We start from the raw sequence: 15,290 nt of genomic DNA on the forward strand, positions 1-15,290 counted from the left end.
CCTGCAGATTTTTCTCATAAGACTAGGGACTATAGGACAGGGCCCTAATTTATTAATGTGTTTAAAATGGTTGTAAAATATTACTTGGACTACTTGAGCTGCTCATAATGGTTATGGAATTGTAATGTTTATTAGACAAGAAATGTGAAAGCTACTGCGTTCTTGTAGTAAAGGACCTTTTTTTCATTATAGGGTTTCCATGGCTACCGCATCCTCCCAGGTTCTAATCCCAGAAATTAATCTCAATGATACTTTTGATACCTTTGCGCTTGACTTCACCAGGGAGAAGAAGTTGCTGGAATGCCTCGATTATCTGACAGGTATTTTGGAAACATTTAATTCACTTGTAAAATGCTATGGGTAGAGTTGTCCACTTTGCCATTCCTCCTAGGCTATCCAGTAGTCCCCTTTATGGTTTATGCCTGTCTCAGATGGCAACACAAAGAGCAGAAGCAGCCTCTACAGGTAACGGTTAGACAATAGGGGAATGGGTAGAGCTTTGACTGTGCCCCAACGATGGATTGGCCAGCATAGTTAAATGAACATGAAGGGGAATATAATCTGAGTTTTGTGAAGGATGGGCACATAATACCTGGACCAATGTAGAAACAGGCACCAAATTCTAACTCTACAGGTCATAATTCGTGTTATGAATGATGTTATGCACTGATTTATATTCAAAGTACTTTACAATATTGAAGGGCTCCCATACCACAGCCAAATGCAATTCAAACCATTAGCCTCTGGGAATCAGTTAAGAGTGAAGTTTCCTGGTATCAACACAAACAGAATGTTTCACTACTGAAAGACTTGGAAAAGCATGCAGTGTTCAGGGCTGTTAAATGTGCAATTTACTTGTCCTAATATAATGGCTTGGTTCTACAATCTTTATTTAAGTGATTTGATCAGGGCTTAACACATGCTAAGGTAAATTTATGCATAACTCAATGGTGTACATCGGTTTTGGTGGTTCCATACCAGTGGTTCTCAACCTTTTTTGGCTCCAAGACACCTAGAAAACTCTTCTGAGCAGCAGCCTGCCTCAAAAACAAAATTATTTATTATAGTGCTTACCTCCTCACATAAGAGCTGGGATGGGGCAACCAAGCACTTATCATCTCATAAAGGGGCCTGGCATGTGTGGGGAGAAGGAACAATCATTTCCCTCCTATCAACCTGTGGCATGCTTAAAAGGATTTCATGGCGCCCAAGGGTGTCATTCCCAGTGTATAATCATTGCTATATACAGAAGAGTTTTAACACAAAAGCTAAATCAAGGAAATGAGAAGTTAAGGCAACCCACATCTATGCCCAGTTTCTTGGACATTTCCTGCCGGATGACTGAAACGTCAAGTCCCAATTTGACTAAAGCAGAGTTTTTAATCTTACCCAGACAAGCCCTCCTTTAATACCTACTTCCCCAACCTCTGTGGATCTCATTTTCATCCTGCCTGCTACTCAAATCCATACTAGATACCATCTTTAATTCAGACCTTTATGTAAAGGTTTTGGCTGGGCAAATCCCAGTCTTGCAAATTCTTTCTTCTTTTCTTTCCTATCCATGCAGCTAAAACTCTTGGCCCATTTCTCATTATTTTATGCCTCATATAGTGCAACATCCTTTTCTTTGACTTCAGCAAATGCAGTCTTTCCCTTCTGATATCATCCATGGTGCTGCTGCAAAGATGACTTATGAAGCCTATTACTTTGACACTGTCACTGATCTCTGTGCATCTCTCTACTGCACTCCCAGTTCTATTATATTGAACTGTCTCCACTTTGAAAACCCCTCATAACCCATTGCCATCCCATCTCTCATCTTTTATTCAGTATCAAAAGTTGAAATCCCACCTCCAAGCAGCCTGATCATATATGTAGAATGTAAGCTCCATGGGACATGTCTTCTGTTCCCTCTTCGATGTCATGTAGCACACTATTATCCTAGTCTCTGATTAAGGTTCCTTTGCACTATGATAATACAAATAAATTATGATTATGATAATTTATAAGGATAAATCTCGGTCATTGTGCTATGTGCACTTAGAAATCTAATGCTGAATTTTGCTTTCAGAGTTTTAAATTACTTCAACAGATGTATGCAAGAGAAAAAGATTTTTGTGGATCATATTTTTTCTATTTATTCTTTTATTGGACCAACTGGATAATTGGAATAGACCTAGACAAGCTTTTGAATACAGTGCATTATTCTTCAAGTGACTGCATTGAATAGGTTGTTTACATCTGTCCCAACTATCCAGTTGGTCCAATAAAATATCATTCACAAAACTCCTTGCTTCTCACTTATTTCCTAGACAAAAACACTAAAATATCACTTCAATGCTACTCTAAAAGATATAAAAAACACAGTTTTAATAGTGTTCCTTGCACATCTTCAGTGTTGCATATCTATTATTTTAGAAAAGTAAAAGTGTTTAGGAAAGTGCTCATGTATAATCTACTTTGAGGCAAGGCTAAGTAAATAATAAGTGTATAGGGAAAAGAGTAAGACTTCCTGCTTTGTGTTAAATCGTTCTGTGATCCCAGAGCAGCGTAATATCTATATTCTTCTGACTTTAATGGAATCCACACTCAAAAGCAGAAAATGTAGATTGGTATTTTGAAAGTTACTGAAGGGAGCTAGCCACTCAATTCATCTTGAAATTCACCCACAAAATATTTACCCAGAGCTTTTTACCCTCCAAGTACAACAACCTTAGTCTTCCAAGAGCTGTAGGTTGCTCACCCCTGCAGCCTAAATTATTATTTACTATTTGTCCAAAGACACTGTTTATGGGCCTCTACCAGGATCAGGATTCTATTCTGTTAGGCACATAAGTGAAATAAAGATAAAAGATCCCAACTGAATGCCTGCATCTGACCCAAAATGGATCCCACAAAAAAATTGGATGTTTAAGATACATAGATCAGTTAATTTCTTGTTAATGACATTTTTATAAACAGAAGGACAGGAAAGATTTACCTTTTCTAAAGAGAAGGAAAAGCAAAGTATAAGCCAAGATACTATAGCATAAAAATTATTTTTGATACCTCTAAAAATTGAAGACGACAATCTTTAATATTTGAGCTTGTGGTAGCAATACTTTAATATGTGACTCACTCTTTATAAATCTGTTAGTACACACTTCCTTAACTATGCTGCTGTCCTTTTTCTTTGTTCTGTGTTTGTATTGCCCTTCTGTCATAAATGTTCTTTTTTTTTATTTCCATCCTTTTTTGTTAATATCTATATGTCCTAAGGGCCTGAGTTTGAAAAAAATATGCACTGATCAGCTACAATATGTAAAGCAACATAAATCATGGTCATAACACGAAACATGTTTGAACATTGCCATGTGCCTCCCAGTTCACTTTTCACATAAATTAAAAATGCTGGAATCTTTGATCCTTGAATATAAACATAACAATGAAGGATAAAATATAACAATATGTAATGCAAAAAAATAAAACTAATGTTTTACAGAAAAGGTTTTGCAAGAGAGATAATAATCTTCTTTACATTGATTTCTTAAAGTAAAAATATATGCTCATGAAGATCCGAGAATTGACAGCAAAACCATGAAAATTCTTGCTTCTTCCTGTACTTTGAATTCAGATGATTGGGTCATTTTAGAAGGAACTTCCTCTACTTCTTTCAGTGACCCATTCTGTAGCCCAGAGGAATAGTACTATTAGTCTTTGTAGTTATTATTTGTGGTATGATAACTTTTGGAGCACTAATTAAGGATTAGGGCCCCACTGGGATATATACTGTAACGCGCTCAGGAAAAAAGATAATCCCTGTCCCCTATGTAATGTAGGGTTTCACACTACCAAAGAAATTACATGGGCATTAAAGTTAATTGGGCCCCATGCCAGCCTATCCACTCAGTTCTTCTGGCACTAAGACCTAGTTATAGTAAGAAAATGCCACAGCTTTGACTCTGAGTAAAAGGGTATGAAGTCTGCATAGCAACTCAGCATCTCACATAAGCAGAGATAGTTACCCAAAAACAATGTTCTCAGTACTGCTGATCACATTGAGGCAAAGCATCCTAAAGCTACTTTGATGTAAGAGGATTTGGCCCTCTGTGTGGTAGCAATTTTTAACATGTCACCAATGAACTGAGCAAAAACTTCTGTCCAAAAATGGCACAACACAGTTGTAAGATCCCTTCTAGAATTAGCACTATAGTCTCAATGGTGACAGGGAAGGTATTTTACCTACTGTGTCAGTCAGCTCCCTCCACTAACACTTCTTTGTTTTTCACAGCTCCAAACCCTCCAACCATTAGGGAAGAGCTCTGTACAGCTTCTTATGACACAATCACAGTCCACTGGACATCGGATGATGAGTTCAGTGTGGTCTCGTATGAGCTTCAGTACACCATCTTCACTGGGCAAGCTAATGTAGTTAGTAAGTATAATGCTTATCTTCTGCTTTGCTTATGATTTTCAGTTAACCAAGTGCCTTCAAATATAAATATACACAGAAGTCAAGAAGAAAAAGAAAGCAATTAATGTCCATGACTTTTATGGCTCAACTTCTATATTTAAAATTCAAAATGCAAATAACTTTGGAAGGATGTTTATAATGCATAAAGAGAGAGAGAAGGAAAACCATTATACCTGTTAAATTACTACATCACTAGAGACTTTAGTTTTTTGCATACGGCCCAATTAAAGTATTTTTTTTTAATTTATTCATTGCCAAAGTCTATTTTTAAAGCCTGCAGTAGGAAGAAAAATCCATATTTACTGAAAAACTGAATTTATAAACAAGATTTCAAATGTGTTGGATCCTCATCAATATGTTCATTTATTTAAGCAACGGTGCTTTGATCTAAAAATAACTACTCTTTATGGAACTGGCCAGCAATAAAACTGGCTGTAGTTTAGAGACTGAAAGTTATTGTGAGCACACTCAGTAAGGTACATATGCTCAACTACAGTAGGCATGGAAAGTGTAGGGTGGGAGAGAAAACCACTTCTGATCATGCTCAGTATCATAACTTGCTATTTGACTTTGGAGAAGTCACTTAACCTTTCTAATTTAACACCTCTTTCCCTACGTGTTTATTAGGAGGTACAATATGTGTCTCAGTATTGTTTTCTCTTCGAGATTATTTGATCAAGTAAGGACTGTGTAAATTCTCATTGCTTCTATTAGTATGTTATCTGAGTTACATGCATGAAAGTGTAATTCAGACACTTTCATTAGCTACATCTATTGGCATTGTCAATTTCTTCACCTGTTTCTTCATCTGTAAAACAGGGTTGAACTGTTATTATCCTTTCAGAATGGCCTTGTCTATATAGTGTGTTCCATTCCCAGTATGGCACGTGGAAGCACACTGTGTTGCTTCAAGAGGGCTACCTCCTAAGCCAGAAGCAGCCCTTCTGGTGGGCTAAGTGGCACTGCTGCGTGGTATGACCAGTTAGGCTAGAGACAGAAGTTACACATAAACTGGTTTAAGTAATCATAAGCTGGTTTACACCTGTAACAGAACATAAGTTAAGTGCACAGATGCCAGTTTCAAAATGGCCAAAACCAGTTTGAGATAAACCTAGTTGAATGTAGTATCAGGCTTAACTGATTGAGCTCAAACCGGTTTATGCCACTTCTATCCCAGACCTCTTCCTAGTTTAAGTTAAACAGAGTCCTCAGCATGCTCTCTGGGCTGTGCTCTCTGCTTCAGCTGAGCAGGGCCGGCGCTGGCTGCCCCTCTGCTCTCTAGCCGGAGCAGGGAAAAGCGGGAGTGGGGGCCTGGCCAGATGCTGGCCCCAGAAGGGAGCAGGGAAGAGGGTTACCCCTGCCCCACCTCCACCCTCCCCTGTCCCACCAGCACAGACCTGCATTTCTCCACTGGCTGCTCTAGCACTGGGGCTGTGACTAGCCCCGGCAGTAGCCTGGAGGGAACTGGCAAGGGAGGGGGTTTAATTCTCCCCTCCCTGTCCCATAGATTCATAGATGCTAGGGTCGGAAGGGACCTCAATAGATCATCGAGTCCGACCCCCTGCATAGGCAGGAAAGAGTGCTAGGTTCAGATGACCCCAGCTAGATGCTCATCTAACCTCCTCTTGAAGACCCCCAGGGTAGGGGAGAGCACCACCTCCCTTGGGAGCCCGTTCCAGACCTTGGCCACTCGAACTGTGAAGAAGTTCTTCCTAATGTCCAGTCTAAATCTGCTGTCTGCTAGCTTGTGGCCATTATTTCTTGTAACCCCCGAGGGCGCGTTGGTGAATAAAACCTCACCAATTCCCTTCTGTGCCCCCGTGATGAACTTATAGGCAGCCACAAGGTCGCCTCTCAACCTTCTCTTGCGGAGGCTGAAGAGGTCCAGGTGCCCTAGTCTCTCCTCATAGGGCTTGGTCTGCAAGCCCTTAACCGTACGAGTGGCTCTTCTCTGGACCCTCTCCAGGTTATCCACATCCCTCTTGAAGTGTGGCGCCCAAAACTGCACGCAGTATTCCAACTGTGGGCTGACCAGCGCCCGATAGAGGGGAAGTATCACCTCCTTGGATCTATTCGTCATGCATCTGCTGATGCACGATAAAGTGCCATTAGCTTTTCTGCTGCCTTCGTCACACTGCCGACTCATGTTTATCTTGGAGTCCACTAGGACTCCAAGATCCCTTTCCACTTCCGTTCCACCAAGCAGGTCATTCCCTAGGCAGTAGGTATGCTGGACATTTTTCCTCCCTAGGTGCAGCACTTTGCATTTCTCCTTGTTGAATTGCATTTTGCTGTTTTCCACCCATATGTCCAACCTGTCCAGGTCTGCTTGTAGTTGTTCCCTGCCCTCCAGTGTGTCCACTTCTCCCCACAGTTTTGTGTCATCCGCAAACTTGGACAGAGTACACTTCACTCCCTCGTCCAAGTCACTGATGAACATATTGAAGAGTATCGGACCAAGGACCGAGCCCTGCGGGACCCCACTGCCCACACCCTTCCAGGTCGAAACCGACCAATCTACCACGACTCTCTGGGTGTGACCCTCCAGCCAATTCGCCACCCACCGGACTGTGTAGTCATCCAAGTCACAGCCTCTTAACTTGTTCACCAGTATGGTGTGGGATACCGTATCGAAGGCCTTCCTGAAGTCTAAGTATATGACATCAACCCCTACTCCTGCGTCCAGGCGTTTTGTAACCTGGTCATAAAAAGAGACTAGATTAGTCAGGCATGATCTGCCTGCTACGAACCCATGCTGGTTTCCCCTCAGCATAATTTGTCCTGCCAGGCTCTCGCTAATGTGAGCCTTGATAATTTTTTCAAAGACTTTGCCTAGGATGGAGGTAAGACTGACTGGCCTATAGTTGCCTGGGTCCTCCTTCCTCCCCTTCTTGAAAATGGGGACCACATTGGCCCTTTTCCAGTCCTCCGGGACCTGGCCCGTGCGCCACGAGTGTTCAGATATTACCACCAGTGGCTGTGCAATGACGTCAGCCAGTGCCTTCAGTACCCTCGGATGGAGCTCATCCAGGCCTGCCGACTTAAAGGCATCCAGTTCCTCCAAGTGACTCTGCACCATCTCAGGGTCTACGCATGGCAGTCTGGTGCCTTGCTGCTGCCTCTCTACAACCCCAGTGAGAGCCTTGTCCTGCCCCTCACTTAGGAACACTGAGGCAAAGAACTCATTGAGGAGTTCAGCCTTGTCCCCCCTGTCCGTCACCAATTGCTTCAGCCCATTTAGAAGGGGTCCTATTCCACCCTGGGCCTTCCTTTTACTCCCTATATATCTAAAAAACAATTTTTTGTTATCCTTTACTTGGGATGCCATCCTCAGCTCCATGGTAGCTTTGGCCCATCTAACTGCCTCCCTACAAGTGCAAGCAGAGGAGGTATACTCCTCTTTGGTAATCTCTCCCCGTTTCCACTTTTTATATGCTCCCCTTTTAGTCTGCAGGCTGCCCTGGATTTCTCTGGTCAGCCAAGGAAGCCTTCTAGCCCCTTTCCCTCTTTTTCCTCGCATCGGGATCATCTCCCTCTGTGACTGAAGGATCATCTCCTTAAGGCACAGCCACCCTTCCTGGGCTCCCATCTCTTCAAAACTCCTTCTGAGCCAGAGTCCACCTGGCGCTCCCCACTCACTGCTGCAGGGGTGGGAGTAGAGGCTTGGCCAGACACTGGCCGGCATGGCACCCTGAGGCAGAGGTGGCAGGGAGTGGGGTTATTCCCCCCTCCATCCCCTCAGTCCCTGGGGGACCACAGCCGGGGGGGTCTACCCACCCCAATTGCCACTGCCGTAGATCACTCCCTGCAAGGGGTAAGCAGCGGGATAGGCCCCCCATCCCTGCTCCCTCTGCCAGATGCCAGAGGGAGGGGGAATAACCCCTGGCCCTGCCCCCTTGCTTAAGGGGCTATGCTGGCCATCCTCTGGCAATGCCCCTACCCTGCTGCTGGATCAGCTAGGGTGCAGGGTCCTTGATGGGAGCATAAGCCCCCATCATGGTGTCTGGGGAGAGTAAACTTCTTCCCAGCTGGAGTGGGGGGGCAGAGTGGGGCATTTTTGCTGCAGCAAACAGTGCATGTTGAGTGGCACCAGGGCTCAGAGGAGGCCATAGCCTCCCAAGGCTCCTCCAGTGCCACCGCTGTCCCGTGCAGTCTGCGGCAGCTTTCCCCGCCCTGCCCCGCCCCGTCCCCACGCCTGCCTGCAGCGCCCCTCCTCTCCCGACAGGAGGAGGCTCACACTCCAGGAAAACATGACAGGGGCTACAGCCCCCATCACAGTTGCTCCCCACTCACCGCTCCAGCAGCCCGGGTGGGGGCATGGCCAGAGACCAGCCAGCAGGGTCCATTAGGTGAGGGGGCAGGGAGGGGAGTTATTCCCCACTCCCTCCAGTGGCTGGAAGAGGAGGCAGGAGGGGGCTTACCCTGCCACTTGCCCTACGCAGGGAGTGAGTGGCAGCAGCAGCAGTCAGGGAAGGCAGACCCCAGCTGCAGTCCCCTGGGGGCAGAAGGGGCAGAGGAGAGAATAAAACCCATTCCTGCCCCCTTCACCTCAGGGAGCCATGCCAGCTGGCGTCTGTCCATTCCTTGCCCCCACCCCTGCTATTGCAGCAGCGAGGGAGGAGTGCCCGGCAGACCCCAACTCAAGTCCATGCTGGTGGGACAGAGAAGGGGGAATTAAACCCCTTCCCTGGCCAGTCCACTCTAGGCTACTGCCAGGGACTGCCCCCCCCAGCACAGCTTCCCTGGAGCTGAGGGCATGCTCTAGCACCGTCTCCCCCCAGCTCCTGGCCTGAGCTGCTGCAGGCATGTGCTTGCATTTCCTGAATGTCTGTTCACTTGCAGATTGATTCAACCTAGGCAGGTTAAACTAACCTGCAAAGATTGAATCAATTTAGGCTCTGGCTTTTTGAATGTCTCTCCCTAGCCTTAGACCACTTTCAACCCCCAAAGGGACACTTGCCTGCCTGTACACAAATGCCAGGAGCTTGGGCAATAAGCAGGAGGAACTCGTCCTCCTGCTTAACACAAATAATTATGACGTCATAGGGATAACGGAGACCTGGTGGGACTCCACCCATGACTGGATCACAGGTATAGATGGCTATACCCTGTACAGGAGAGATCGAGTAGATAAAAGCAGTGGGGGTGTAGCTCTCTATGTTAAGGAAAGCAACACATCCCTGCAAGCTGATATTGGCAACCAGGGTAGATGACTGTAGACCAGAGCTTTCCAAACTTTTCATGTTGGTGACACACTTTTTAGACATGCATCATTTCGCAACACAGTAATTCAGTTTTACTAGCAAGCCGGAGGTTAAACTAACCCTTTATAAGAGATACGGACACATACATAAATTGTAATAACGAAATGTATGGGGACACAACATATCTCATGAAAACCTTTCATTTATATTTTAAAAAATATATGGTTTGTAAGATAATAACATACATTGTTGTCATTTATGAGTAACAGTATGTAAGTATGTGCAAGAATTTAAAAAAGTTGAATAACACCAATAACTACTTACCATTTTAATGGGATGTATGAGGTTGATGGGATGAACACAGTTTCTGAATATTTGGTGGAATATCTACACTCGCATTTCATCATCAAGCATTTTTAAGCTTCCACGTTTCAGTGTCTTTAAGTTTGCCATCGTTGCAAAGGATACTTCACAAATGTATGTAGTAGAAAACTGCAGAAGAATTTTTAATGCTTTTTTAGCTATGTTTGAATGCATTTTTGAAATGCGAATCCAAAAGCTGTCTAAGTCACCCTCTTCATACATCATTAACAGATTTCGATCATTTTTTATGTCAGCTAATTCTTCTTCTTCAATAAGTGAAAAGTTCCTCGTTGCAGTTGAAAGAAATGGATTTCTGATCCAATCATAGTCTTGGATTTCAACATTTGGGAAGTAATGCTGAACTTTCTCTCCAAGCAATGTTAAATGGTCAACAATTAGCGAGCTGATATCACATTTTAGCTCACACTCAGCAGTTTTGGAAAACATTTCAAAATTTCCTTCTTTCACTTTCCTTTTCCAAATTCCTATTTTGTGTCTCATAGCACAAATTTTATCTACCGCTGTTAAGATATTTTCTCCTTTTCCTTGCATACTGGTGTTTATTTTATTCAAATGTTCAAATATGTCAGCAAGATATGCCAATTTTGTGCACTAAAGTTTGTTTTGAATTAGATTGCAGAATTCATTTTGCTGATTTTCCACAAAAAGTTTAAGCATCATTTCCCTCAATTCGTATACACGACAAAGCACTTGACCTCTTGAGAGCCAACGAACTTCTGTGTGTAGTAGAAGCTTTTTAAACCTTGCCCCCATTTCTTCACAAATATGAGCAAATAATCTTGATTGAAGAGGTCTACTTTAATGTAATTGACCATTTGAACCACTTTGTCCAAAACTTTTCTTAATTCATTTCCAATGGTTTGCGCGACTAGTGCTTCGCGATGTAAAAAGCAATGAGTAATTATAATATTTTCATTCTCTCTTTGCTAAAGCTATAAAACCTTTTGTTGAACCAACCATTGAGGGTGCGCCATCTGTGCATATTCCTACACAATTTAACCATTGCAAATTATTTTCCTTCATGAAGCAAACTAAAGTTTTAAATATATCTTCACCTCTAGTTCTCATTGGAAGTTCTAGACAATACAAGAATTGTTCAATAATTCTGTCAGTATGAATGAAACTTATAAAAACCAATAATTGTGCTAACCCACTGACATCTGTTGCTTCGTCTAATTGCAATATAAAGATCATATTATCGTCTTGAAAAATATCCTTCATTTGCTGCTGAATGTCATCAGACATGTCTTGAATACGTCTTCCAATCGTGTTATCTGCCAAAGGGATTTTATTAACTTCTATCTCAAATTCGGCCCCAAACATTGTTCAAACAATAGCACAGCAAGATTCCTTTATGGTGGTTTCGGCAATAGTGTGTGGGTCCTTGTTTTTGGCAATTATTTGAGCAACCAAGTAACTTGCCTTTTGAGCTTTCTCTGATGTCTTCATTCTCTTTGTGAATGATGCAGACTGCTTCTTTATAGATTTTGAAAGCTCAATAAAGTATTCTACTGGTTTTTCTGACAAATGACTGTGTTTTGAGGTAAAATGATGCTTTAATTTATTTGGTACCATACTTTCATTCGCAAGTATATCCCCACAAACTAAACACTGAGGACAAGGATTGTTTTCATTACCAGAAAATGTGAACCCCAGTTTCATATAATCTTTATTGTATAAATGAGGCTTGGAAATTTTTCCTTTACACTTCTTACATACTAATACAGACCGTTCAACAGTTGATTCTTGCGTAGTTTCCTCTATAGCGGCTACATTTTGTTCATCGCAAACGTCATCTTCACCAGCTTTTCTTTTCTTAATTAGAAACTTATCCATTTTATGGGTAATTCAACTGCAATTTAATGAATAAATCTATGCGAATTTATTTTTAGGTTTTAGCATTAACTAAATATGAAAATAACAGGACTGTTTTTAGCGCTTATCTTTCTCTGTTTTTTCTTATGAAAATAACAGCACCTGCGCTCCACTCCCACAGTGATAAAGTGAGATAAAGATAGGAATCAGGACCAGGAGAAATTGTGAAAAATAAACAAAATTAACTAAAGTATTTACAATACATATTAGGACACATAGGTCCAGGTAGGAGCTCAGCTGCAAAAACACATGAAGTAGAGAAGCAAAAGTCCAACAAAAATGGTGTAAATATATATGTCTCACTACAAGGCTATATTGATGCAAATATTTGCAATGCCTATGTCCAGAGTCCAGTTCCAGCACTCTCTGGTGGTACACTGCCGGTGGGTGGTCAATCCACAATTACAGCAGAGTAAAAATAACAATAAATGGCAGAAATCAAATTATAAGTGCAACGTGGTGAGTGGCTTGCTGTTTGCCACATTGGGTTTGGGAGGGTGGCCTACCTTCAGCCAGCAGCAGGTGGGTTGACTGGGTGACAGCCTGCAGCTGCGCTCGCCCGGGTGATTGGGAGCACGCTGATTCCGAGGCTTCTGGCCTCCACTGAGCTCCGTTCTGATTGGCCAAGATGGTGGACGGCCCGCTCGGTGCAGTCCCAGTCCAGGACCTCCAGGGGACTCCTCCGCTCAGCACAGCCGAGAGTTGGGGGTGGTGTAACTCACAACTAATTGCTCCGTTAATTGCTCTGTTAAAGGAGTCTCCAACGAGAATTCCGAATTCTCCACACTCCTCGCCGTACCGCTCCGACACCACCAATCACGTGCGTCCTACGTCAAGACGCCACACAATCCTCAAGCAGCTAATGTTAAAGCAGCTAAGCCTTAGCTAGCTTTAAGAAGTTCCAGGGGAGGGGCCAAGGGAAGCAGACGCGAGTAAGGGAGCTCCGCGGTGCCCTTCTGCAAAATTTTCTGCATTTCGCGCGACACACCTACACACTGCCGCCGACACACTAACGTGTCGCGGCACACAGTTTGGAAAGCTCTGCTGTAGACCCTCTGGGTTAAAATCCATGGGGAACATGGCACAGGGGACACAATGGTGGGAGTCTACTACAGACCTCCCACCCGAAGTCAAGAGCTTGACCAGGAGTTCACCTGGGAACTGGCTGAGGCCACATGCTCCAGGACCATGGTTGTCATGGATGACTTCAACTACCCAGACATCTTGTGGGAGGATCACTCAGCAAAATCTGAGTGGTTGCAAAGCTTCCTATCGTGTGTGGATGATCTCTACCTGACTCAAAAAGTCTACGGGCCAACGAGAGGTAAAGCACTGCTCGACCTGGTACTGGTTACTGGGGATGACCTAATCAGTGACCTAGTGATCGATGGGAAGCTGGGTGACAGCGACCACGAGCTGATCACCTTCACCATCCACCGTAAACCTGGCAAGTCAGTCAGCAACACTGAAGTCCTTGACTTCAGGAAAGTCGACTTTGACAAACTCAGGAGGCTTGTCAGTGAGGTCCTAAGGCACCACAACCCCAGGGGGAGGAGAGTTCAGGAAGAGTGGTTGCTCCTCAAGGGAGCGATCCTCAATGCACAAGCTAATTCTATTCCATCTCAGAGGAAAGGCAGCAAGAGGCCACAGCAGCCCCCCTGGCTCTCCAGGGATCTAGCAGACCTCCTGAGGATGGGAGGACAGGATTCACCTCCAAGGAGGAATATTCTGCACTGGTCCAGTCCTGCAGGGAGCAAACCAGGAAAGCCAAGGCTTCAATTGAACTCCAACTAGCTTTGAGTATCAAGGACAATAAAAAGTCCTTTTTCAGATATGTGGGGGGTCGGAGGAAAAGCAAGGGCAAAATTCGACCCCTGCTAAACCAGATGGGACATCTGACAACTGACGCCCAGGAAAAAGCCAACCTATTAAGTGGGTACTTTGTGTCAGTCTTTCATCAGTCCCATGGGACGCCCATGCCCACTACGGGACAGGGAGGTCTGGGTGAGGGAGATCCCTTGCCCTCCATCAATGCTGACCTTGTGAAGGAACACTTTGAGAGGCTAGATACCTTCAAGTCAGCCGGCCCTGACAATCTACACCCCAGGGTACTCAAGGAGCTGGTGAGCCCCTGGCACAGATCTTTGAGAACTCCTGGCGCTCTGGTGTAGTGCCCAAAGACTGGAAGAAGGCCAATGTGGTGCCTATCTTCAAGAAAGGGAGGAAAGTGGATCCGGTAAACTACAGGCCCATCAGCCTGACCTCTATCCCAGGGAAGGTCTTAGAAAAGTTTATTAAAGAGGCCATCCTTAATGGACTGGCCGACGCCAACATCCTGAGGGATAGCTAGCATGGATTTGTTGCGGGTAGGTCTTGCTTGACCAATCTTATTTCCTTTTATGACCAGGTGACCTATCACCTGGACAAGGGAGAAGAGATTGTGATGTCATATATTTTGACTTCAAAAAAGCCTTCGATCTGGTATCCCATGATCACCTCTTGGCAAAACTGGCCAACTATGGCCTTGGGTCCACCACGATCCTCTGGCTGGGAAATTGGCTCTGTGGTCGAACCCAGAGGGTGGTAATTGACGGAAGTCAATTGTCATGGTGCCCTGTGACCAGTGGGGTGCCCCAAGGATCTGTCCTTGGACCCATACTGTTCAACATCTTCATTAATGATGTGGACATTGGAGTCAGAAGCGGACTGGCCGAGTTCACCGATGACACCAAACTTTGGGGCAAAGCATCCACACCAGAGGACAGGAGGGCGATCCAGGCTGACCTGGACAGGCTCAGCAAATGGGCAGACGAGAACCTGGTGGCATTTAACACTGAAAAATGCAAGGTTCTCCACTTTGCGAGGAAAAACCTGCAGCATTCTTATAGGCTTGGCACTGTTATGCTGGCTAGCACTATGGAAGAAAGAGACTTGGGGGTCATCATTGACCACAAGATAAACATGAGCCTTCAATGTGATGCTGCAGCTAGCAAAGCGAGCAAAATGCTGGCTTGCATCCATAGATGCTTCTCAAGCAAATCTCAGGACATCATTCTCCCATTGTACTCGGCCTTGGTGAGGCTGCAGCTGGAGTACTGCGTCCAGTTTTGGGCCCCACAATTCAAAAAGGATGTGGAGAATCTTGAGAGAGTCCAGAGAAGAGCCACGCGCATGATCAGAGGTCAGGAAAACAGACCTTATGACAACAGGCTGAGAGCCCTGGGGCTCTTTAGCCTGGAAAAGCGCAGGCTCAGGGGTGATTTGACGGCCACCTATAAGTTTATCAGGGGTGACCACCAGTATCTGGGGGAACGTTTGTTCACCAGAGCGCCCCAAGGGATAACAAGGTCGAACAGTTATAAACTACTACAAGA

The 15,290-nt window shown here is 44.4% G+C and overlaps 1 protein-coding gene across 6 annotated transcripts in view; it reads left to right on the forward strand.

Annotated features, from left to right (window-relative positions):
• Positions 1 to 15,290, forward strand: part of MID1 (midline 1) — a 400,427-nt gene that overhangs the window by 364,064 nt on the left and 21,073 nt on the right. For all 6 annotated transcript variants that reach the window (XM_019495010.2, XM_014607782.3, XM_059720923.1 and 3 more), the window contains 2 exons: positions 193 to 320; positions 4,271 to 4,414. In XM_019495010.2, the coding sequence (XP_019350555.1) occupies positions 193 to 320; positions 4,271 to 4,414 (272 nt within the window). The remainder of the gene's footprint in view (positions 1 to 192; positions 321 to 4,270; positions 4,415 to 15,290) is intronic.

Source organism: Alligator mississippiensis, chromosome 1, assembly GCF_030867095.1.
Source record: "Alligator mississippiensis isolate rAllMis1 chromosome 1, rAllMis1, whole genome shotgun sequence".
Lineage (NCBI taxonomy): Eukaryota > Metazoa > Chordata > Crocodylia > Alligatoridae > Alligator > Alligator mississippiensis.